This window comes from Caenorhabditis remanei, chromosome IV (genome assembly GCF_010183535.1).
Source record: "Caenorhabditis remanei strain PX506 chromosome IV, whole genome shotgun sequence".
NCBI lineage: Eukaryota > Metazoa > Nematoda > Chromadorea > Rhabditida > Rhabditidae > Caenorhabditis > Caenorhabditis remanei.
In genome coordinates this window covers 806,876-831,297 of record NC_071331.1, presented here as the reverse complement: position 1 = coordinate 831,297, position 24,422 = coordinate 806,876, and the positions used below count along the sequence as shown (strand labels likewise).

At 35.7% G+C, this 24,422-nt stretch overlaps 3 protein-coding genes across 3 annotated transcripts; 2 read left to right on the top strand and 1 right to left on the bottom strand.

Moving 5' to 3' along the window:
* Positions 1-1,969: 1,969 nt before the first annotated feature.
* GCK72_012132 (uncharacterized protein) lies at positions 1,970-7,303 on the top strand (the record flags this gene model as incomplete). The annotated part of the gene is made up of 8 exons (XM_053728865.1): positions 1,970-2,102; positions 2,157-2,293; positions 3,725-3,834; positions 3,925-4,168; positions 4,212-4,295; positions 4,341-4,469; positions 4,606-4,817; positions 7,183-7,303. 8 exons carry the CDS (start codon positions 1,970-1,972, stop codon positions 7,301-7,303), a joined length of 1,170 nt encoding a protein of 389 aa, XP_053583637.1.
* Positions 7,304-14,135: 6,832 nt separating this feature from the next.
* Positions 14,136-17,413, top strand: GCK72_012130 (uncharacterized protein; the record flags this gene model as incomplete). Its single annotated transcript, XM_003105406.2, has 7 exons — positions 14,136-14,150; positions 14,210-14,365; positions 15,075-15,241; positions 15,296-15,430; positions 16,731-16,872; positions 16,966-17,281; positions 17,328-17,413. The coding sequence occupies 7 exons, from the start codon at positions 14,136-14,138 to the stop codon at positions 17,411-17,413; spliced, it is 1,017 nt and encodes a 338-aa protein (XP_003105454.2).
* GCK72_012131 (uncharacterized protein) lies at positions 15,711-16,351 on the bottom strand (the record flags this gene model as incomplete). The annotated part of the gene is made up of 3 exons (XM_053728864.1): positions 15,711-15,840; positions 15,991-16,230; positions 16,314-16,351. The coding sequence occupies 3 exons, from the start codon at positions 16,349-16,351 to the stop codon at positions 15,711-15,713; spliced, it is 408 nt and encodes a 135-aa protein (XP_053583636.1).
* Positions 17,414-24,422: the final 7,009 nt, after the last annotated feature.

The following is a 24,422-nucleotide window of genomic DNA, read 5'->3' as shown; positions in this document are numbered from 1 at the left end:
TCCCCGTCCCGCGCGTCCTGGATAGTAATAAAACCGGTCAAAAATTCCTCTTTATTCTTGAAACTTTGGAATTACTATGTCTTCAGGCTCTTCGAAAGTTTGACTACTTTTCGACAAAAGTGATTGTTTCCCAAAATGACCGGAAAAAAGTGGGACGCCCCATTTTGAGCGGTAGAAATATTCCATCAGTCACTTTAGCATTCGTACGGAGTTGTATGATTCAGTCCAACCACGGTTTATTCCACTTTCACACTCAAGCCCACCATGAAAAGGTAACATTTTGAGTTTTGAACTAATACATATCTCCCAAGTTATTTTGGTTTGACCTTCTCCCACTTGCAACCCTCAAGTTTCAAATTTCAACAGTGGTTTGTGTCCCTCTCATACAAATTTTGCTCTCATGTCATACTGTAGGCCAATACATTTGTCAGTTATCAGGGAATGAGAAAACAATTAGTGATAATGCATAATGCCAGAACTGCAAAAATGTCTCCAAAAAGACTCACCAGGGCAAGATGTGATGGGGCGTGGGAAATAAACGTATAAGGTAGCTCTATTAACAGAAACCTGGTCATCGAGCTTTCAGTGGTCATTTGAAACTGTGATTCTGATAGAAACTTTCCATTTCAAAGAGAAATTTGTCAAATGTAAATGTTGAATCTGTAAATTGCCCTCTAGATATCTTGTTAGTGAATCGGTAATTACGAGTTTTTTCATCTTGTAACTTCAATTTAAACATGTGGATTCCTAGTTGTGCTTCAATATTTTGAGATGGAAATTGCAGAAGTTCCTTGGATTGACCACAAAGATGTTGGTTTCGAACGAATTGTGGTAAGCAAGAGTTTGTAAAAAATCAAATGTTGAATATGTAAATTGTCCTGAAGATAGCTCGTTAGTGAATCGGTAATTGCTAGTTTCTAATTCTGGGAAATTCAATTTAAATATATGGTTTTCTTGTAATTTTAACGGGAAATTTTAGAAGTTCCATGAATTGGTCATAAAGATGATGTTTTGGTTGTGATCAGAAGGTTTACCATGTCTGTTTTAATTGAATTCTTTCACCCACACATTTCCTGTCTGGCTCCGCCTCTACCCAGTATAAAAGCACTGGCGAGAGCTTATCTTTTATCTTTTAATAAAGGTTTAATTTCCCAAGTTTGAGGCTTGGTACCACATTCCAAAATCTTCTACATCTTTACTCCGGATTCGAACATACTCTGCAATTCGGACAATACGTGACAATCTCTGTCACTTCTACCCATCTCCAACACCAGCTGAAACAGTTGCACTGTCTTCAGCCCACATCTTCATCCCACAGTCCGTCTCATCAGTAGTCACCAGATAGCCCATTGCACCTTGCATATACCACTTCTAATGTTGCATCTGTAAACTGTCTTCTAGATGGCTTGTTAGTGAAACGGTTACTAATTACCAGTTTTAAATTCTTACAACTAGAAAATTTCGAGAATTGAAATACATAACTTCTGTTTCAAATTCTCATTATCAGTTAAAGCAATCACATAGCGTTGATGGATCTCTTTTTTTTAACATACATATAATGTTTGATCTCCCTTTTCCAGTGAGTGGGTGAAAAAGTTGAGACCTACAATTTTAGATTTTTGGACCCAAATTCAAATACGTGTGTATTTTTAGTTGAACTTCCTCTCTTTATAAAAGTTGTATGCAAGTTTCATATTTCAGCTGCCATTTGTGTTTTGACTTTTAAAAAAGAAAGCGGGGTGAGAGAGTCTCTATGTATGTCATTGACAGGTGCACCCAACTCGTTTGATTCTATTAGACACCTGGGACTCCAGTTCACTTTGTTTTTAGTCTGTTTCATTTCTAGTTCAAGAGACTATGATATTCTTATTGATTGTTATATCCGCGATGTTTAGATCAGTTACCCTTTTATATTATAATTCGGAGCTTTACGGTAAGTACTAACGGTTTCTTGGAGCTGTATTAAGTAATGAAGGACCTAGGACTCAATCGAGCTCTCATTTCAGTCCCCAAATACAAAGATTTCCTTGATGTCCAGACCAATCTGACCGATCAGCTATTCAAAGACTACAATCCTACTGTATCACCTGTCTATACATGGAGTAGGTCCAACCTTGGTTCCATTATACCTAACAGACCGTTTTGATTGCTTTCAGTAGATGTCGAGCAGCCAATCGGATATGATCGAGAAGCTCCAAAACGGTGGAATTACACTGTATTTTTGTATTATTTGAAGTTGGTGGAGGTTAAGGAACCAGAAGAGAAAGTGTCGGTGGTGTTGGAGTTGATGGAGGTGAGATATGTAGCGTTTTCAACCGACCATGAGAACAAATTTCAATAGGAGAAAACGTATAAATCAATAGTGCAAAACAGTAAAAAGTAACTTTCCCATTTTTGCTTGATGGAAGCGAGATGGTACACTTGTTGTAGTGTTCAGTAGTTATATATTTATTAATGATAATAAGTGATTGAGTTTACAATGAAAAATGACATAAACGTTAAAATTAATGAGGGAGCGATTGGACTTTCGTCGCCGTCCTATAAATCCTTTCAATGGCAAAAAGATTTGAGGCAATGAATGGCAAAACGCATGCTTGCAATCCGGGCCGACCGGCGCGTAACTCGCTGCAAACTCAATATTACGAGCTGAAAAACATTCCAAAATGTAGATCTTGGCGAATTCTACGTTTCTGACCTACTACGGGACGAATAACTACTGGTTAATGTGTCGCGCGCCGAGAAAAATGTTTCAGCAAACCCATATATTCACCGGAATAAGTATTCTTCACTATCCCAGTGACATACACACAGACTAAAAAAAAGAAAACACCTCGGCGCTATACTTCCCAATATTTCAGCTGCCACTGCTCCACTTGTTATTCCAATTTTGATTTGTAAACTCTCGAACATAAACTATGAGTCTGAAACAGTATTTCGAAAAAGGAAATGAGAAATTTTCAGAATTGTGAAATATTTGGCGCGTCACTCGCTAATAACCCAATATTATGAGCTGAAAACTATACAAAAATATAGATGACTGTTCGCTAATCCAGCAGGGGCAGAATGGCTTTTCGACATTTTTTTGCGTTTTTTGGCACTTTTTCCGGTACGAGACTTAATAAAGACAAGCCATCCGTCCCGTATGGTCTAGAACTCGCCGAGATTTACTTTTTGGTTATTTTTCAGATCATAATGTTGAGTTCAAAGCGAATAACACAGCGGCTCGTATTGGTCCGGTCTGCAGGCGTGCTTAATTTTTAATTTATCTGAAAATTTAATTTATCTGAAAGTTTCTCGTTTCCTTTTAAAGAATACTGTTTCAGATTCTCAACTTATGTTCTAGAGTTTTTTGTGTGTGATTCAATCGACAGTTTAATTTTTAAATTTAAAAATTGTTAGCTACTGGTTAATATGCCGCGGGATGGTAAAAAGTGCCAAAAATTGCAGAAATTGTGAAAAAATCCATTCTAGCCGGCCGCGCGGCATGTTAGCGACTAGTCATACAGGCCGTAATAGGTCAAGGACGTAGAACTCGCAGAGATCTACATTTTGGTGTTATTTTCAGCTCATAATATTGAGTTCGAAGCGAGTTACGCCCCTGTTTGCAAGCATGACAAAAAATCCAATTATATTTGCAAATTTCTGTTTCCCATATTCCATATTCCATAACCAATCTGAAAGCTTTCAATTATTGTATACTCACATGTCAGTCTTGTATTTTCAGTACTGGTTCGACGCTCGTCTCTCCTGGAATCCATCCCACTTCCACAACACAACTACATTCTACACACGACAGGATAACGTGTGGAGTCCTACATTAACGGCGTTCGGGGTGTAAGTATCCAGGAACTTTATTATGTCTCAATAACTTCTCAAATTCACCCCAAGACTTTTGAGTTCACTTGTAATGCGTTGGGAATTCAGAAACGACATAATGGACTTCCGTGACCAGGACAACCGAATGGTTTGTGTCGACAACACTGGTTTCCTCTGGAATTATATTTCGGTTCGAGTATCTGCCAACTGTCAAATGGATGTCTCACGATTTCCATTTGACACTCAAATCTGTCAGATTCAATTCTGTTTGCCCATTTTCTATCGGGTACAGGTGGAGGTGTTGAGTGAGATTTATGAAGGCATCATGGATGAAAAGATTTTTAAGACTATGGTGAGTTTGACAAGATTTATTGATCCACAATGTCGTATTTCAGGGTAACTCCGAATGGAAACTTATCAATCTAACCAATCGAGTAGAAGTTCTAAAGTATAATGACAATATGGGGAACATGGATTTAGTGAGGGTTATTGTAATAAGAGAGTAACCATTATTCTTATTCCAGGCAATATTCGAAATCACCATTCGAAGGAACCCGTTGTACTACATCTATATGATAGTCTTCCCGTCTTTTGTTATTAATTTTGTGTCGATTGTCGGTGTATTTCTGAATGGTGCGGATAAGATGTCTAGGGTGAGTTATGTAGATTGTGGATTACAAAAGTTTTCTGTTATGAAAATAACTTATCAAGGTGTTCGATCGATATGGATATTGTTCGATCGGTTTTCGCAAGTATTCCAATATCTGAGAAAAAACAGAAAATTCCCAGCTCAACGTGGGTCTCACCAACATCATGACAATGACATTCATCCTCGGTGTAATGGCTGACAAAATCCCTCGTACTGGAAATATTCCATTACTTGGAATCTATATCATTATCAATCTGGTCATTATGCTCATTGCAATAGCTATAGTGACTGCGATAACAGAATTGGAAAGATGGGCGACACCAAGGTTAAAACTGAAAAGGACAGCGTTGAGGTAAGTTAGGGGATTGGAAATTAATGAATGTAAATACTTCTCCTGTTGTTGATTATATGTAACAGTAATTAGCGGGATGGTCTTGTATTTCCAAGCTCCCTTTATCTTCTGTACCCGAGCTGTGCGACATTCCTTAATTCGACTTTCTTTTTCGAAAACTTTACTTCCACAGAGCTCCGTTCTGTAGTCTGATAGCTTGATACAGAGCGCAGTGAAAAAATTGGAATAATAAGATCGTCCACTCAGTGAAACTATTAGGTTGTCCCAAAAGTTTTCGAACATAGTTTTGTTATTCTGCTATAGGAAAGAGAGCAAGAATCAAACCAAATAGTGCACGTTTTCCATTATATAAGACGTCGGTTGTATTGACAATAACATTCATTTCTTCTGGCTGCCTCCTCTCAATGAACGCGGCACCAATCTTTGTCCCCGACCGAATTCATATTCGTCATGTCATTTTATTTTTGTTTCTATCTAACTCCAAAATCACTGAGATTGAAGAACGTATGGTTGAAGTTTAAAAGGATAATGCCCCCAACGGCAGACAATTAGCCATTGGGTTCATTGTTTCAAAAATAATGATTTTTCTTTGGCCGAAGAAGCACGTTCTGGAAGACCAGTGGAGTTGGACATTGACAAGCTACGGGAGGTAGTGGAAAGTGACCCATTTCAATCCATTCGCGAACTGGCAACAATAATGGACTCTACTCATTCTGCGGTAGAAAGAGGACTGGGAGCTCTTGGCAAGCTAAAAAAAATGGGAAGATGGATACCACACAAATTGTCTAACTTTGACCTTGAGCGCCAAGTAGAGATGTCACTGCAACTTCTAACCCTCCATCCTAATTTCAACTGGCTGGATCATTTGGTTACGTCGGACGAGAAGTGGGTCTTATAAGAAAACCACCACAGGAGAGCCCAGTGGGTTGATGCTGATAAACAGCCAGAGGATGTCATCAAACAGGAGTTTAACCTCAAGAAAATATTGCTCTCCGTCTGGTGGTCTGTTCATGGACTGCTTTATTGGGAACTGCTTCCCGAGGGAAAAAATATCACCGCCGACTACTATTCTTCTCAATTACAAAAGGTGAAGTCCAAACTGAAAACCTCCCCTCTACACGGTCACGGAGTCCACTACCTCCATGACAACGCAAAACCACACACCGCAAAGACGATAAAGTCTCTCCTGGCTACATTGCACTGGACAGTCCTTACTCACCCTCCGTACAGCCCTGACCTCGCTCCTTCGGATTACCATTTGTTCAGCGACATGCATCGATCCCTTGTAGGCTAGGACTTCAAAACAAAGTCAGAGGTCGAGAAATGGTTGAAGAAGTATTTTGACTCGAAGCAGCCTGAGTTTTGGCGGAAAGGTATTAAATCTCTACCTACTAAATGGCAAACAATCGTGGATAAAGGTGGTCACTATGTTTGGTTTTTGTAATATTCTGGCTTTGAATAATTTTGATTTCAATAATGTTCGAAAACTTATGGGACAACCTAATAATAAGTGAAATCAATTTCCATATTGACAGAAACCGTGTCCATGAAGCAGATTTATTTTACTTTACTTTAAGTAAAACTCTGCCAAAATCATAAAAAGGGCTGGAAATCCCAAACCGGATTAGAAATAGTCCTATAGCAACTGCTCCTTTTGTAGTTTGAGTCAAGGATTGCATTTTTGAGTCGCGTTGCGTGCGCGTCGCGGTTCATATTGAAAGATATGACAAATTAACGTAAAAATCCTTGGCATAGTGGCAAATTTAAATTTTGCAGTAAGCCAAGTATTTTTTGGCACAGTGCCATCTTTGTGCGTTTTGCGATCTTACGTCTCGCCATAATGTGATTTTCCTTATCTGGAACGAAAAAAAACTGCTAATCGGAAAAGTTTTTCCGTGATCTGAAAGAATATGGTATGAAACTGTGAAAGTTTAACAAAGAAACTAGACCATAGTTACCCGTTTTAAAACTTTGAGAAATATGCAGAAAGCGTTGTTGGCTGCTAGGTGTGTAACTAGTTTAAGTTTCTAAATACTGAAAATAGATAATCATTTTTCCGATAAATACAGTTTCAGTATATGCACTTATCATTCTTATATATAAAAGACAATTGGGCGTTGTCTGTTTGTCTGAGGCGATGTCCGCAACGGTTTTGGAAAGAGAAGAGAAACTAAGCTTGTGGGCAAAACCAAACTAGCGTGCTTTAGACACGACCGCCGCTTTAGACCACTCGGCCATGCGGGCACATTTGAAATAGGGTTGCCACGTAAATGAGAAGAGGCAAGCCGGCTTAACCGCCGAAGGCGGGGAAGACAGGCTGGTAGCTTTATAAAATTTTACATGCAATATACTTTGTTTTTTCCAGAACCCAAATCGAAACCTTCCTTGGCCCTCCACTGGAATACACGTGTGCAATTATACTGGAACTGATGACATGTGCTAATTTTATGGTTATGATTGGATTTTGGTTTGATGACGGTTCTTAGGAAACATTCTCTTTTATTCACAATTTATTTTTATTCGGTTTTTAGATTTCAATAAAGTTATGCTTACAAATGGTTATTGATTGTAAACCCAGCGTTTTCGACCCAAGTTTATCAGAGATAAGAAGTATTTTATCGAATGACATTAACAATCACGGCTCTATTACAGTTTAGGCGTCCTTTGAAAACTTGAACGTCCCTTAAAACACTTAGACGTCCCTTGAAACACTTAGACGTCCCTTAAAACACTTAGACGTCCCTTGAAACATTTAGACGTCCCTCAAAAAACTTGGACGTCCTTTGGGGACCCAAAAGTCGTCCGAAATGTTTAGACGTCCCAAAAAATGTTTAGACGTCCCAAAAAACATATAGACGTCCCTTAAAATATTTAGACGTCCTTTGACGTCCCAGAATTAGGTTTCGAATAATTAGACGTCCCAAAAATTATTTAGACGTCCCAAAAAATGTTTAGACGTCCCAAAAATAGTTTAGACGTCCTTTGATATCCCACATTATGATAAATAATATTTAGACGTCCCAAAAAACATTTAGACGTCCCAAAAAACATTTAGACGTCCCAAAAAATATTTAGACGTCCCAAAAAATATTTAGACGTCCCAAAAAATATTTAGACGTCCTTTGATATCCCAAAATTTGGTTTTAAATATTTAGACGTCCCAAAAAATAATTAGACGTCCAAAAAAATGTTTAGACGTCCCAAAAAACCCTTCTTCGAAATAGGAATTGAATACAATTGCCTGAAATAAGGAGCGGCATTTTTTTGTTGTCTCAGCTTCTCTTAGGCTTAGGTTTCTTTAAAATTCGGAAAATAAAACTGATTAATAACCGTTTTTGTCCTTTTTTTCCTAAATTTCTAAGAAGCCTAAGCCTTTAAAAAAAAAAAATTGGGACGTCTTAATGTTTTTTGGGACGTCTAAACATTTTTTGGGACGTCTAATTATTTTTTGGGACGTCTAAATAATTTTTGGGACGTCTTAATTTTTCCGACAATTTTTCGGATTTCAAAGGACGTTTAAATGTTTTTTGGGACGTCTAAATGTTTTTTGGGACGTCTAAACATTTTTTGGGACGTCTAAATGTTTTTTGGGACGTCTAAATATTATTTATCATAATGTGGGATATCAAAGGACGTCTAAACATTTTTTGGGACGTCTAAACATTTTTTGGGACGTCTAAATAATTTTTGGGACGTCTTAATTTTTCCGACAATTTTTCGTATTTCAAAGGACGTTTAAATGTTTTTTGGGACGTCTAAATGTTTTTTGGGACGTTTAAACATTCCAAAGGACGTTTCAATTTACAGGAAAAAAATTTGGGCCTCAAAGGACGTCTAAATGTTTTAAGGGACGTCTAAGTGTTTTAAGGGACGTCTAAGTGTTTTAAGGGACGTTCAAGTTTTCAAAGGACGCCTAAACTGGTATAGAGCCACAATCACAATCTGCAGTATATCGTGTGTGACAACTAGGCAGGAACAAGTTTCGTAACAATTTTTGAATGAAAACTACAGTTCGTAGTTTTTGAATACTGAAATTTACTGTTTCAAGAAAAAATTATTAAAGTGATCTACATGTGCTTTCCAATTATTACAAATAAAACATCAATACTAAACTATTCTAACAAATGCTCAATTTGAAAAGATTGCTTTCAGAACATATGAATCAATTTTTGAATTGATTTTCTTTCAGATGATCGAAACAAAAAAAATTATGCGTGATAACGAAAAAAATTGTTGCAATTTGATGGCTTTCTCACTTATTATATTTCTCGATGGTCGTCTGCGTAGAGCAGTCGATATGGAGTTTTTGCACCCATGATCAGGAGCTTGACATTAGGAGAAACTAGAAACCTAGTAACTGGAACAGGAGTTGTTTTTACTTGAAAAATTAATGAAAAGTTCGATAAAAGTATTATTTTGACTGTGATCAGAAAGTATATTGGGTTTCCAGAAAAGGAAGATTTTGAAGGAGTTTGAACATTGAATGATGTGCATAATTTAAGAATTAATAGTTTACACCTTGTCGGCACCTTTAAAATTACCAGACAACCTACAGAATGGATAAAAACTTATATGAAACCGATATAAAATTGATTTAAGGGATTTTGTTTCTTTAACATTCGAATAAGAAATGGGTTAAAAAAAAGATCAAATAGGAATAGTAATTTTTCCGTATTGGCACAATTTTGCTGTTTTTGATGAAACATTTACTTATGGCAGAACAATGAGAACTAATTGGTGTTTCTTTGAAATTCGAAAACTTTATTGTAGACACATTGAGTTAGAATACGATGAACCAGTGAAACCTCCTGATTCAATTTGCAGCTGGAAAAAAGGTTTTCACAAGGCTTGACAGCAGCTCATAACCGATAAAAATTGAAATTAGATGGTTTACTCATAGAATTTCAGTTTTTGCATTTCAATTGTTTTAGGACTACTCAATTTTCGAGACTTCTCAAACCATCACATCGATAAGAATAAAACAATTATCAGCTGAGGAAGAAATGAATTGAACTGAAAACAGAAAAATTGGCAGTTTGAAAAAAAGTATGTGAGTCTAGTACGAGAAAATTATCCATATGTCAAGTTTGATCTCAGTAACTTCTAAGCTTTTTCAAATCTTTCGCCTAGTTACAGCTAATATTATGAAACTGTTTCAGAATGTATATTTGGAGGGATAAAGAAATCTTGCAACATTAAGTAAACATTCTGCGTATTCTCATTTCTGGTTCAAAAAAATCAATATATGTAATTAAATTTTCTGAAATTTTTTGGAGTTTTTTCAATTTATTTGGCTGCTTGGAAATAAATTAGTTATTGAAAAGAGCTCGCGAAGGCTTGTTTATAGAGGACTAATAGGAATTCTAGAAACAGCTTATCATCAAAACACTGAAAAGGACTTAGATATGCAACGAATGAAAATGCGAAACTTTCCTTGTTTTTTCCCACAACACAAAATCAAGAAGAGAGACAAATATGTATGTTTCAGTTGCTTTTAGGATATAGAATAAAATATTGTTGGCCATTGGAAGCTTCAATTAAACTGTAAAATTCTATACGATTTTCAGACTAGATCGATAGTAGTGATTTCCAAGTTCAGCCTGTCTAAACTATCAACTTTAGAAAAAGTTGTCTTCTAATGTAGTGAGTCTGAAACCTATTACGTTTGTCGTATTTTTTTCAGTTTTGGAAAGAAGTGATGTTCTAACTATTGAAAATATTATAATACATAGAAAGTTTGTGCAGTGTGTAATCAAAAATATCGTTACACCCGTTTGATAACTTTACAATATCATTTCTTGGTCAGACGAATGCTATGAAGTTTTGTTGAGAATCTAACTAAATTAAACAATTTTAATACTGTTTCTAGACTGCCTGAAATGGAAATATAAATGTTTTAAACTTATTACACCTGTCTTTCTAAGGGTAGCTCTTTTTCTCTTGTAACACTTATTATCAGATTGCGATTCCAATCTTGGAGTTCGTGAAAAAAACCTGCTAAACTACATGTAGTGCCAGTGATTTGCAACAATAAACATTTTTTTATGCCTCACATGCAGGGTTGGGTAATTTCGGGCCAGCCCGGGCCGACTGAAAAATTTTCCTCGGCCCGGCCCGGCCCGATCGGCCCGATCGCCCCGGCTACTGTAAAAATTTGAAGTTTTTTGAAAAAATTTCCTACATCGCGGCGAAGAAGATCAACAGATGTTACACTTCTACAAACCCGGCGAATTCGTCACGCCGGGAGTGAAACATCTGGCCAAGAAGTACAACGTCTCACGCAGGTCAGAGGTAGCGTCGAATACTCTCTGTGACCGGGCGGCTTTAGCATTGGTTTAGCAGACCATAGTAAAGTAACTAGAGACACCCAAACCGCTCAAAACAGCACCAAAACCTGCCTCAGTTGAAAAAATTTAGAATTTTTTTTTGCAAAAAAGTCGAATTTTCGACTGTTTTGGAATATCGATGAAAACTGAACTGTACGAGAATTTTGGAGAATTTTGATTATTTTTCAATGAAAATTTCGAAAAAAATATGTGAAAAAATTGTGCACACTATTTGAATCCGGACCGACCGAGCCGACAGGGCCGGGCCGGGCCAGCCCGGGATTTCCCAACCCTGCTCACATGTCCGAGATGTTAGTGAGTAGAAAACAGTGGAATATATAGTTAACTAGCGACTAAACGTTAAACATCGTTATAATCCCATCTCGTGATGACGGATTACTATAATAAATATTTTAAAACTAAACTTTTATTTCCTAGATTGTTGAAACACTAACTTCTAAAATGAGAATCATGCACGAGTTTTTGAGTGTAGAGGTAATTACTTTATAATTACAAAGTATTCATATTTCGTCTGTTTCAAAAGGTCAATATACTTCAATTTTCTGAAATTTTCACTGGTTGATTTCTGCTTCAGTGAAAAATTACCAATTTTGAGAGCATCTTTCAGTGTAGTTTATGATCCCGTAGTATAAACGTCTCTATAAGTTGCGGTAAAATGTGAATTTTCGGTTTTCGTATTTTCGTTTTGTTTAAAGTTAAAGCAAAATGTTTAACACATCATGAGCGGGAAACCGAAGTTGTCTAGAAATACAGAATCAAGCATTGAAGAACTCTGCTGCGATAGTTTTTTAACTGACTTGAAATAATTATACTATTGCACCTCGACTACTGCATTTCCCGATTACCAAATGCAGCAATGTGCAACATTTTATCTGTTTCTATAGGTCAACTTATAACTAATTACCTGAGCTCTGGGATTCCGATTTGAGTTTGTATCGTGAACAATGAATAAAAACGAAATAAACCAAACTATACAATAATGCTCACTTCTAAACAATATCAGAACAATAAAAATATTATTTACTGTCTCATATATTGCAGATAATATTTATTTGAGAGCATTGGTAGTTGGATAACGGAATCCGTTTGCTGCTGACAAACATCACTGATTTTGAATTTAGAGAATTTGTTTCCCTTTTTATAGCTAGTTCGACAATAACTCTTTTCGTATTAAAGATTTTCAAAACACAGCTTCTCAAATAGAGAATAGGGAATACAGTATCAGGTTAATAACTTTCTTATTATGTTCTGAGTGTTTTAGTAAGTTCTTACATAGAAAACTGAATCAATAAGTAGTCAGACAATTGCTGAATAATGAAAAAGATCCAACTTATAGTGAGATAAAAAAACATTTGAAACATTACGAATATACTTACTAGTACATTTTTGGAAAGATATGTTTTTGAATCAACCTGAAACAAGTCTTAACATTTTTCAACGTTGTTGTTAATCTACAAGAACACTGTTAACAAAAAAAAAACATATAACCGTGCCTTGAATCATGTGATGTCGCCATTCTCATTTGAACAACTGAAAATGACAGCTTCAGACGTTTGCGGGCACTTCTGACCTCAATGTACTGAATACCGAAAATACAACAATGTTAAATACTTGTTTTTGGCTTTCGGAAATAGAAATATAATTGTTGTAACCTTATTACATCCGTATTTCTAGGGATAGCTCTTTTCTCTTGTAGCACTCATTATCAGATTGCGATTCCAATCTTGGAGTTTGTGTCACAAAAACCAAGCCTTTCACAGATAAACGACATGTACTGCCAATGGTTTGTGACAATAAAAATGTATTTATGTGCCGCATCAATTAATATTTCGATTTGACAACTATTTGATAAATACTATGGAAAATTTGTCAAAGTGTAAATGAATACAATGAGAAACCGATGTTTTTAAGGAAGTCTAGCAGTTTGGTGGAAATTTAAGTGCTCCTGTTTTGCACTGAACGTTGCTTCTGCTTTTTTGAAGACTGACTTTTAAAAATTTTCTAAGATATATAAGCTCGTGTCTCTGTTATGACACCTCAATTTCTTGTAAAACAATTTTGCTGCAATTCAAACAGGTACGGTATCAATTCCAACATGATTGATTTGATTACAAAAATGTCATGAATTCTTCTTCCCATTTTAAATAAATAACTGTCTTTTTTCTTTAAAATTAAAACTTATTACAATAATTTTGTTATTTTAAGTTCTTCAAGGAATCGATTGAATTTACTTAAACTTACGTTTGTAGGAATGATTTGAAACAGTGGATAATTCGATTAGCTCAGCACAACTCTGGTAACTGCGCTCTGCTGAAACCCAAAGAAAATTGTGTACAAAATTGAGAAACGCAGAAAAAAGACATTTCTCAAGGGGTTTTGTTGGAGCACAGTGATAAGAACTGTGTCGACTTAAAATTCTGATATCATGCGCCTGTGCTTAAACGAAAGATAATCAGTATATGTTTTATGATATCAATACTCGAAAACGGAGAAAAATTAAGGATCGGAAAATGAAGTTAATTTTTCCATTGCTTCAGAGGGGTACTGTTACATTCAATAGTTGGTTTGTTATTTAACAGTGAGCGAAAATATCATATTACAAAAATACTACAGAAAAATATGAGTCATGGCTTTCTCATATTTGTGAAACTGAAAACTTGTCACTAAATTTTAAAATTTCGTCCAACCAACTCTGTGTATTTTTTCTGCAATTTCCATATCGTTTTCCTTCCTAGTCTAAATGTTACCTGCCATCCATTTACCTGAAAAACCGCCTTGTGAATTCCCCAGCCACTTGTACAGTCGGTTGACATATAGCATGTTATTCCACTCCACCCACACCAGAAAGTGTTCGTGAGCATTGTGCCACATCTCACACATTATCATTGTCTGAACCACAGCCCCCATATAAAACATCTGACGAACGACAACACATTTCTAAATCTAAATCCATATTCCCTGTCCTCTACTAATGAACATTTTCCAAGTAAGTCACTTTTCTTCATTTCAAATTTCAGAGAGATGTTAATCGTATATTATTTTAAGATAGTTTGTGCCATTATCTCTGTATTCCTGAACTGTATTCTAACATTCCTCATCATGAAAAAGTCACCACCGAAGCTGGGAGTCTACAAGTACTTGATGGTTTACATAGCCCTGTTCGAAGGGTTCTATTCGATATGGGATCTGATAACGGAGCCGGTAAGAGATTCCTAAAGAATAGGTTTCAATATTTCCATAGATTAATTACTAAAACTTGTTCTCACACTCCAATAGTATTACTTTTTCTCAAGTTTTCTTACTATGGAAGAATTCCGACTCGAGGTGGAGTTTCGCGTCGAGCGTTGTATGATAGGAAATGAAATCGGCTGGGATCCATTCCTGGATGCGTTCAGCAAATTTTGAACATAGTTTTGGAAGTCCGCACGAATTTCCTTTCCAACCATTATAGTAACACCTCGACTCGGGATCCTTCCGTTAGCTCTCCGTCCGTTTTCCCTTTTTCCATTTTATTTGCGTCAGTGGCTTTATCTCAAATAAAATAACCAGTAGAATAACTAACACGTAAATCTTGTTTTCCATTTTTCCTGTTTCTAGTTACTGATTTCTCTAGGGATTTAGATATAGTTATTGTTCGTGGTCCTGGATATGAATTTGCAAATGTTATAAGAATTCTGTCTCTAGGCATTTGAAGTAATGAGCACAAACTTTAGAACATCTAGAAGAGAATGGTATAGAAATATGGTCCGAGTGGTCTTGATCATAACATAAAGTACAAGAGATGAGTCAGTTCTTTTTGGCTTATCGTTTTGGGCTGGTCGGACAATATGGGTCAGTACGGGCCTTAGTACTTCTTAAAGGTTCCGTTCTTTTGGGCTGTACACTATCATCTAAACCCAATTCCTTCCAGATCGTCCACTCCTACAAAGCCGCTTTTGTTGTCCTCCGTGACTTCAATGGATCCCTTTTCGACCGTGAAACCAGTTTCATATTGATATGTGTCTACTGCGGCCTATTCGGATTCTCCTTAGCCATCTTCGGTGTGCACTTCATTTACAGATATGGCGCCATTAATAAGTGAGTTCGTAAAAACTCCTCTGAACTCTTAAATTACTTAAATTACATTTTTAGACCGTTTATGGACAAGTTCCTACCTGGAAATCGAGTATACTTGTTGTTCCTTATCCCCCTGTGGTACTTTTCGTGGTGGGCTATGCTGTGTTATATCTATTTTCATTTCACTGATGTAACAGACGATTATATGAAGTACGTTTACGTCGAAAAAAAGGGGGGGGGTAAGAAAGGTTGTCTGGAGGGGAGTCTGGGGAGATGTGTGGGTGGGTATGTTGAGCAGACTTGCAATCGTTTCAAACTCAATAAAAGGAGGTGAGAAATATGCCAAAATGTGAATCTTGTGACCATGCATGGTAGTGAAAATTTCTTACCTGGAAAAGAGAAGTCGGAAGTAAATTTTTTGCAAATATTCACAAACTCCAAGAGAAAAAATCAAAAAATTTGCGAATATCGGTAGAGAATCAGTTTTTGGCTAAAGGCCTTCACCTGTGCCGACTTGCGAAGGTGCCACACGAACGTTGGTGAATTGCTCATCAAGAAGAGTCTGAACTCGTGCTTCGAATTCTTCGTCACGTAGTTTTGTACAGCTACGTGTTGCATGTCTGAAAGGAGCATCTGCTGCTTCTGGTTCTTCTGAATCTTCTTGCGATTCAGAATCAAGATCATCATTTTTTTAACTTCCGCTTCTTTTCTGTGTCGTTTTTGTGATAGATGAAACACAGTTAAATAACCGCCTCCATGCCGATTTTTACATCTTCGGCAGGACCCGATTTTGTTTCAATCGCTTTCCAAATATCGCGTTGAACGATCTCATTGGTCTCTTGATCGTGTTCATTTTATTATAAGATTTGAGTTGAGTACTTCTTGTGTGTCCAAATGAAAGACCATTTCGGCTTTGGAAGATCAAAATAGCATTTGATTTGTAGATGCTGTCGAGCAGTTCATTAGAAGGAACTGTGGAAACGCCATCTCTGATGTTCGAGTAGAGACTTCTGAAAATAAACATAATTGAATGTGGGTCGGAAAATTAACTTAAAATTTCTTCAACCGTACGGTTGAGTAGTATTGAAATTACCTTTTCGAATAGTTCTTCACACCGACAACTTTCGGCATTCCTTCACATCGGATCGTCTGATTCCTCCAGAATGACTTTTCTTCTGTTAAGAATCGTTGTAGAAACTGAAGGATGCATAACTTCAAAGAAACTCCCGTCTTGGACTCAATGCAATTCAATTGTGTTAAAACACTATTCTTATACAACTCTTCTCCAGAATAGAGAAGAGCTGTGATGACTGTTGTCGGTCATTGTCCGGTGCAGCAGGCGATAAGATGTATTATCGCGAATCGTTAGAAAATTTTTCATCTCATATTTTTGTGTCAGAAACGAGCCAGTGTGATAACCCACACGGATGTATACAAATAATTTTCCAAACCAACCCACACAAATTTCATGACCACTCGAAACAGTATCAATATGTCAATCATTCTCCAGAGAAACCATCGAAACCCATTTCGAGATTCCTATCAATGATGCTTCCTATATCTGCGTGTACTACCAACCAACTGGATCAGACGGACAACCTCATCCAGACCCGAATATATTCTTTGCAATCGGTTGTATGTGGTATATGGTGGTGAGTCAAATTACGAAAACATATTGTTGTCCGGTTTGCAGAAAACATTTAGAGCTTTTTGTGAAACATCATAACTTCTGAAACTTCTTCTAGGGCTCCTCCATGTTCTGTGTCTTCTACTTTGGCATCCGTTGCTATTCCCAAATCAGGGACAGTATTGCCCAAACTGCCAACGCTTCCCTTGCAGTCAAAAACCTTCAAAGCCAACTATTCAACGCTCTCGTTGTCCAAACTGTAATTCCAGTGGTCCTTATGTATATCCCTATCGGAATTCTCTTCTTCTTCCCAATGGTTATTTGGGAACTACCATTTACAACTAGTTTTGTGGGGTATACCATCGCATTGTATCCAGCCATCGACCCACTTCCCAATATGATTATTATCCGGTTTTATAGAAGAGCTATTATTGGTGAGAAACTTGAAATGATATTGAGTTAGGCGAAAGATGTTTACAGATTTCTTCTTGTGGATCTTCGGAAAAAAGCAGGCGGCTCAAAGTTTCAACTCGATTAATTTAGTAGAAGTTGCTCCGATGTCTTGAAATTTTGCGGTTTTGCACAAGGATTATTAAATGACAAGTTTATAGTTAAGAAAAAAAGAAAACTGATAGAATTTAAAAAAAAAAACACAGTTCTTGTGAAAAAAATTGTGCACATTTTTTTCAATTTTTTCACCGGACCGGTCCGGGTCGAGATTTAGCAAGTCCACCAAGAATTAATATAGTTCTTCATTTTCTGCCGTTTCATCACCCGCTTTTCTTTGTTCGACGTGCTTTTGATTCGATAACATTTTGTATTTTATTTTAATGTTGCTCAAATTTTCAAAAAAAATATTACCCCCCCCCCCCCCCCCCCCCCAATAGAGAGTCTTCATTTTCACAGCTAATCAATCTCCCCTAATTTTGTTTACTTATCGAAATGAAACAAGGAATCGTTTATTCAAACCAAAACTGAATTATTGTTGTCACTCAAACCAGAAATAATTTCTAAACTTTCTGTAACTGGATTTATTTGCGCATTTTGGGAAAATTTCGGGCAATCAAAAATGCATGATTATTATTATTATTATTATTTATTTACGCATGCTCGATACGTGAGGTTAATCAATTAAAAATAGAATACAATCAAAAAAAATACAATAAAAAGAGGAGGGGAAGTCAGAAGTCAAGTTCGGAAATGTCAGAATCTGTGTTTCTTCTAGGGCTTTTGATTTACTATTTTATTCAGCACTCTGTTTGTAAAAAATAATCTGCCTATTTTAGTTTTTGATTTCTTCCATCGGTAGGAGTGGCCACGCCTGGTTTTTGTGGGAGAGTAACTAAAGCATGATGGTAAATTTCTGATAGAACCACGAATACAATAATAAGAATCACAATCATTCTATTTAATAACTCTGTAAAACAACAAAACATTCTAAGAAGAAACTATTTTAAAACTTTTGGCAGAAAGTGTATTCTTTTTATAAAACAGTATAAAAACATTTCATCTCGTTCCAGGGTTTTTTCCTGTTCCGTACCTTCTATTTATGTTTGCAAAATTGCTAGAATTCGGTCTTATAGAACTATTATCAGTAGAAAAGGTAGAAACAATAGTGATTAACTCACAAATATCCTACAGACTTCTTCTCGTGAAAAAAGACGGCTAAACGTTTTAATGTAGCAATCTTTTTTCTTGAATTCCTTTGCTTGCGGAATGCTTTCAAACAATGAACGTAAAACTGACTGACAAAACTCTTATATTGCAGTTGCAATAAAAGTTCACTAAAACAGTTAACATTGAAAACTAGGGAATACAACTATTTGACGAAGTAAATAGCTCAAAACATAACACAAAAAAATGGTCATCGTTGAGCAGTTTGACAGTTTCAAAATGCACATTGGTGTCACAATAACAAACAGAAATAATGAAACTTGTTATCTTTTCAAAATAACGCTGAACCTAACCCTTTCTATTTAACAAAAACGTAATGAGCAACTGATTCTCGTGTTTCTGCTTTTCCTTGAGAATGTATCCAATACGTCTTTCATCATTCTGAACAACTTCACCATTCTGACCTATTTCGAATTAAAAAAAATAAGGTGCCAAGCAGTTCTTACTGTTTCAAGAATTTCTTATTTCCAGATTACTTGTTGACAGAGATAGTTAATTAAACGTATAATATTTTTTCAGGAGTTTTTTTCGTGATCCATCCGGTCCGTAGTATGTCAGGGACATAGAACTAGCCGAGATCTACATTTTGGTATAACTTTCAGCTCTTTATATTGAGTTTCAAGCAAGCTACGAGCCGGCCCGGTTTGCAAGTATGAGAAAAAGTACCAACTTTTCAGAAAATATACGCCAATGATAAAAACTTTGAGGCTCAAAAAATCAGGCGTCCTTATTTAACGTCGAATAGGAAAAGCTCATTTAAAATTTTAGTTATTTGACTGTTCAGCCGCATTATCTAAAAACTGCTGAATAAAATGAATCTCAACCAGCTGCAAACCAGTTCTGAATGCTCGATAAAAATGAAAGGGGAATTTGCCCCAATTTTCTGAAAAACTGCTAAATAGTTGTATGCGGTCTGTTTCAATTATTGCACTTGAGCAGTGAGTTCTCTAGAAAAACATTTTTTCGGTTCATGTAACTTGAAATAAACTTACTATTAGATTGTTCAAAATTAATATTGTCACCTGCTTATTTTTCCACTTTATCACACAGTTTTTTTCAGCATACTGACTGTTAGAGAGATAATCGATTGAATCTAATTGTTTCAGAATTTTGAATCTATTTTGATTGTTAAATGAGATAAATCCACTTTTTTATAAAATGAGAATACAATCATCATATTCGAATAACTTTCTCATACACACAACAAGTAACTTTTAACTTACTATAAAAAGTAAGTGTCTAACTGTTTCAAAATAATTTTAAATGCGAAGAATTGAACAACTGAATCAATAGTACATGATTGTAGAACACACATAATAGTATTCCGGTAAAACAATTCGGTGGAACTGCAAATTGGAAATGTGTTAGAAGAGACAGAACAATTATTCACTTTCCTGTTTGTAAATGTTTAGAAGTGTTGACATTTCAAAAGTTAACACAGCTGTGAAATCTGTCGCTATTAAGTTTTTTCTCATATCATTCAGATAACATAGATACATAGGTCAAGGTACATTGGAGTCAGCAAATGGTTTTCTGCATTTGTCCAAAATTTGAAATGGAAAAATGGTATTCACGTTTTTAAAATTTCTACAGATGAATTCTCCTTACTTGGAATTTTCGTCCGTATTAGTCAGGGAATCCGAACCTTTGATTAAAGTGGTTAAATCAATTAGGAGTGATCTGAAACACGGAAGGAATACATAGTGGTGTGATATGTTTAGAATTAATGATACTTTACAACGGGCGAATAAGAATTTGTTCCATAATTGTAAAAACAAAAATGAATTGCAACAAATGTCGCTGGAACCAATACTTAATATACTAGTTGAGATTAACAAACAAAATCGGAAACAGAAAAATATATGTTCCGGGATATTGATGTTGAATAAATTTTCTTTCCACAATCTAGAAGTCATCGTAAATTTAAACGATTGATAAAACCGGATCACTAGAACAACATAGAATAGTTTCTTTTATGGGAAAATTCAGTGGAATACTTCTGTCGTTACTCACTGAACATTCTGGAAGGAATGAAACAGAAGATAACAATAAAATTACATAATACTGCAAATACCGTAAAAACTGTAAAATAGGTGCATGCGCCTCTATTTTTCAAACCCATTTTGAAATTGCGCCTCTATTACAGTGAAACGATTGATAAAACCGGAACACTAGGAAAACATAGAATAGTTTCTTTTATGGGAAAATTCAGTGGAATACCTCGCGCCTCTATTTTTCGACGTGTCCGTTTGACAATTGTTTCTGACAATATTACACAAAAAACCTAAAATTTGCAGTACTTTGAACGAGGAAATTGGGTTTCATTTTGTTTTTTTTATGAACTTTGAAAAATAATGGTTGAAAACCAGAAAAAAAATATTTCAAACATATTAAGGGTACGCCTCTATTAGAGGGGTGCCTCAAATAAAGGTGTGCTTCTATTACAGTTTTTACGGTAGTTCACTAGAAACTGTGTTTAATTGCATTATGTTAGATGGGAAGTAAGACAAATTTTAAAAACGAGAGACAGTGACCGAACTTTATTAGCAAATCACAGTGTTAATTCTCATTCAAAACGTAGAAATTTTATATCTGTTTCATACAACTTAAACCCATCAATTTTGTGGAAGTAGGACGGGTTTAATGAATTTACAATAACAGTAACAAATTATTTAGATTGTTAGGAGACAAGTTTTTGATATTATTACTGATTCTAAATATCAATAAAATGTCATTGAGTCGAGAAAAATCGGAATTCTATACCTTTTTTGTTTGATGGTTTCAAAGTGTCTGAAATCAAAAAGTCCAGATTTTCCGATTTTTTCGCTGTTTCATGAATTTTTCATTTGCTGCGCCGTTACTGTCAGGGGAATCAGAGAAAACTGTACATTGAATGCCTTCTTCTTATATTGATGCTGATTTTTTATTTAACAACACGTAATTTTATCTCCTGACGATACATTTTCCGTATTTTGATTAAAATTCCAGTCAGGAGCAGTTCTAGATAAAATTTTGCACGTTTCGTGCCAGGAACAGGTCAAACCAAACTCAGATTCAAAATTTTATGGGGATACAATTTGAGGAATCTGGAATTAACGCACTTTTGAATAGAACAAGTCAGAAAAGAAGAAGTCTAGAATGTCTGAAGATGCCGGAAAAATCAAAAGATTGATTTCCGGGTTCACTAGTGCGTTCACATTCGACCTATGTAGCACATATTAAAGCATCTTGACGATACTGACATAAATAATTTTACTGATACAGAAAATTAATGAAAAATCACAACCGATCGGGATACCGCTGCTTCCTGTGAACGTGCTTCAGATTGAATTGCAAATTGTCAAATCCAGAGACACAGATTGTGTTGTATATATACGTTGTATAAAATTTTGAGTTTGATTTTCAATGCAAAACAGTTTTTTGGCATTTTTTCGCTTATAGAGAAACACAAAGTCCCATAGACTATTTGCACGAAATTCCGAGAATATTCTGTTTTGAAGTTTTCATTTCATAATTATTTATTGACAGTTTTTGTTTCATTTCTCGCAAGGGTTTTGTTTCGAATTTGAGTGAATATGAATAGAACACCTAGTGATGTGTTTTTATTACCGAATGTTTTTATTTTTATTACGAGATGACAATATCAGACAATATTCCTTTTTGATTTTCCCGATTTTGTGGTGTTCAAGTGTTCTGGGAAGAGTTTGGCACTCTTTTTTTGCTAGGCTTGCTCCCGGACAACTGTTCTAAGCTGCTCGAATCTTTCAATTTTTCAAAACATCAAATAGGCATGTTATAGTTTTTATTTTATTATAGTTTCTGTCCCCGTATTTAATGCGTATTTTCTCTCAACATCTGACAAAAATATCTGATGGAATAAAAAAACAGGTAACTTTTCTATCTGCAACAGACACAACAGGAAAAAAAGTACACAAGTCCATAGTAAATTTTTTTCTCGACAGACTTTGGTGGTATAGTTAGAAACGACATTGTCTTTAATAGGGTTATTCACCTCAAGAAAAAACGTTTTTTCCCTCGATTCATTTACTGAAAAAAAAAGTTTTTCCGTTTTTCGCTATTTTTTCCGGCAAATAAATCGAGGGAAAAAACGTTTCCTTCGGACGTGAATAGCCCCATAATAATTTATAGGGAACAGAAGAATATTTTTGGATAGAATGATGCTGGTGACAATTAGAAAAATTTTAAATGCTCTCAACGGTACTGTTTCATTAATAACATATTTTTAAATAGTGGATCTGAAACATACTGCTATAAACGTTATACCTGCTCACAATAAAGCAAGTTATTGGTTTAAATGGAAAATCTCTATGCAGTGCTCTAAATCTGGTGATATGATATTTTCGTAAATATGTTGTTGGTAAATTGGTCTTCATTCACTTTCAGATCTTCTGCTAGAACTGTTTTTAATCATACTTGCTTACCGAGCAAAACAGGCTGAAACTCGCTTGAAACATAATGTTATAGGCTGAAAAATATACCAAAATGTAGATCTCGGCGAGTCCCATATCCGTGACCTACTTCCATGACTATTCGTTTATGCGCCGCAGAGGAAAAAGTGCCAAAGAAGCCATTTTAGCCCGGCCCGCGGCACATTAACAGCCGTTGTAATAGGTCAGGGACATAGAACTTGCCGAGATCTACATTTTGGTATATTTTTGAGATCATAATATTGAGTTTTAAGCGAGTTACGCGCCGGTCTGCAAGTGTGTTTTAAGGGAAAAGTGTTTCCCAGAAATAAAAGAAATTGTGTTTCAAGTATTTACTTTATAGAAAATGTTTCAATAACTTTTGTTCTTCATTGTTCAGAACTTTTCAATCTTTTTTTTCAAAATTTGTGACACTCTCCTCTGTGTTTTCATTATCAGTTCAAGCTTTTTTGTATTATGCTTATGATTTCGATTTGAAGAAAACTCATGCAGTTGAAATCTGCTTTGGTCATGTGAAATAAAACGACGTCAAACTATTTGTGAGCTCGCCTTTTGGAAATTTGAATTTTCCCGGTTTCAACTTGGAGATTTGAGAAAGGCGGGAGAGCAATCGAGCAGTTTGTTCGTATTTTCCTTCATGATCAATCTGAACGATGTGAAAACTCTGTTTCTTGGTTTTTATTATTAAAATAATTTCCGTTTCAACTTTTTTATTTCAATGCGGTTCCCTTATTTTAATTATGCGTGGGCTGGCTGAATAACAATCACTATATCAAAAATAGATTTTCTTCCGTGGAAGAAAAATTATTTTTCGACACAAGAGTAATCTGTACTGTAGAACGCTTATTTGTTTAATTAAAAAATGTGAATTAATTGGTTTTGAAATAATCACGGTATAGAATCTTGTATCGGAAAAAAATGCAGTAACAGATAACTCTTACTCAGATTACTTTCAAATATTTCTTTTTTCAAGGATTCTGTTAATTTAAGTGAGGATAATTTACAGACTTGCAAAATTCCGGGCCGGCCCGAGAAAGCTCCGGCCCGGCCCGGCCCGGTCGGCCCGGATTTGAATTTTTGAACTTTTTTCACTACAATTTTTTGTCCAAAAATTTATTTTCTGAAAATTTTTCATATTTTTCCTCAAGTATATTTTTCAAAAACCTTCGAAACCTACAAAAAATTGTTTTTAAGAAATATTTTTCAAAAAAAATCGGGAAATTTTCGACAAAAAATTTGAATTTTTTTCAGTACTGAACTTCCGGGCCCACCGGGCCGGGCCGGGTCCTAGAAAATCTCATTCCGGCCCGGCCCGGCCCGGCCCGTTGCAAGTCTGATAATTTAGAGTAGTTTTGCTAGCACATGGTTTTCGACATAGAAATATCAAAATATCAAGTCTTTTTCTCGATCAAGCTGTAACACAACTGTCTGACTAGAACAAAAATAGGTTCTC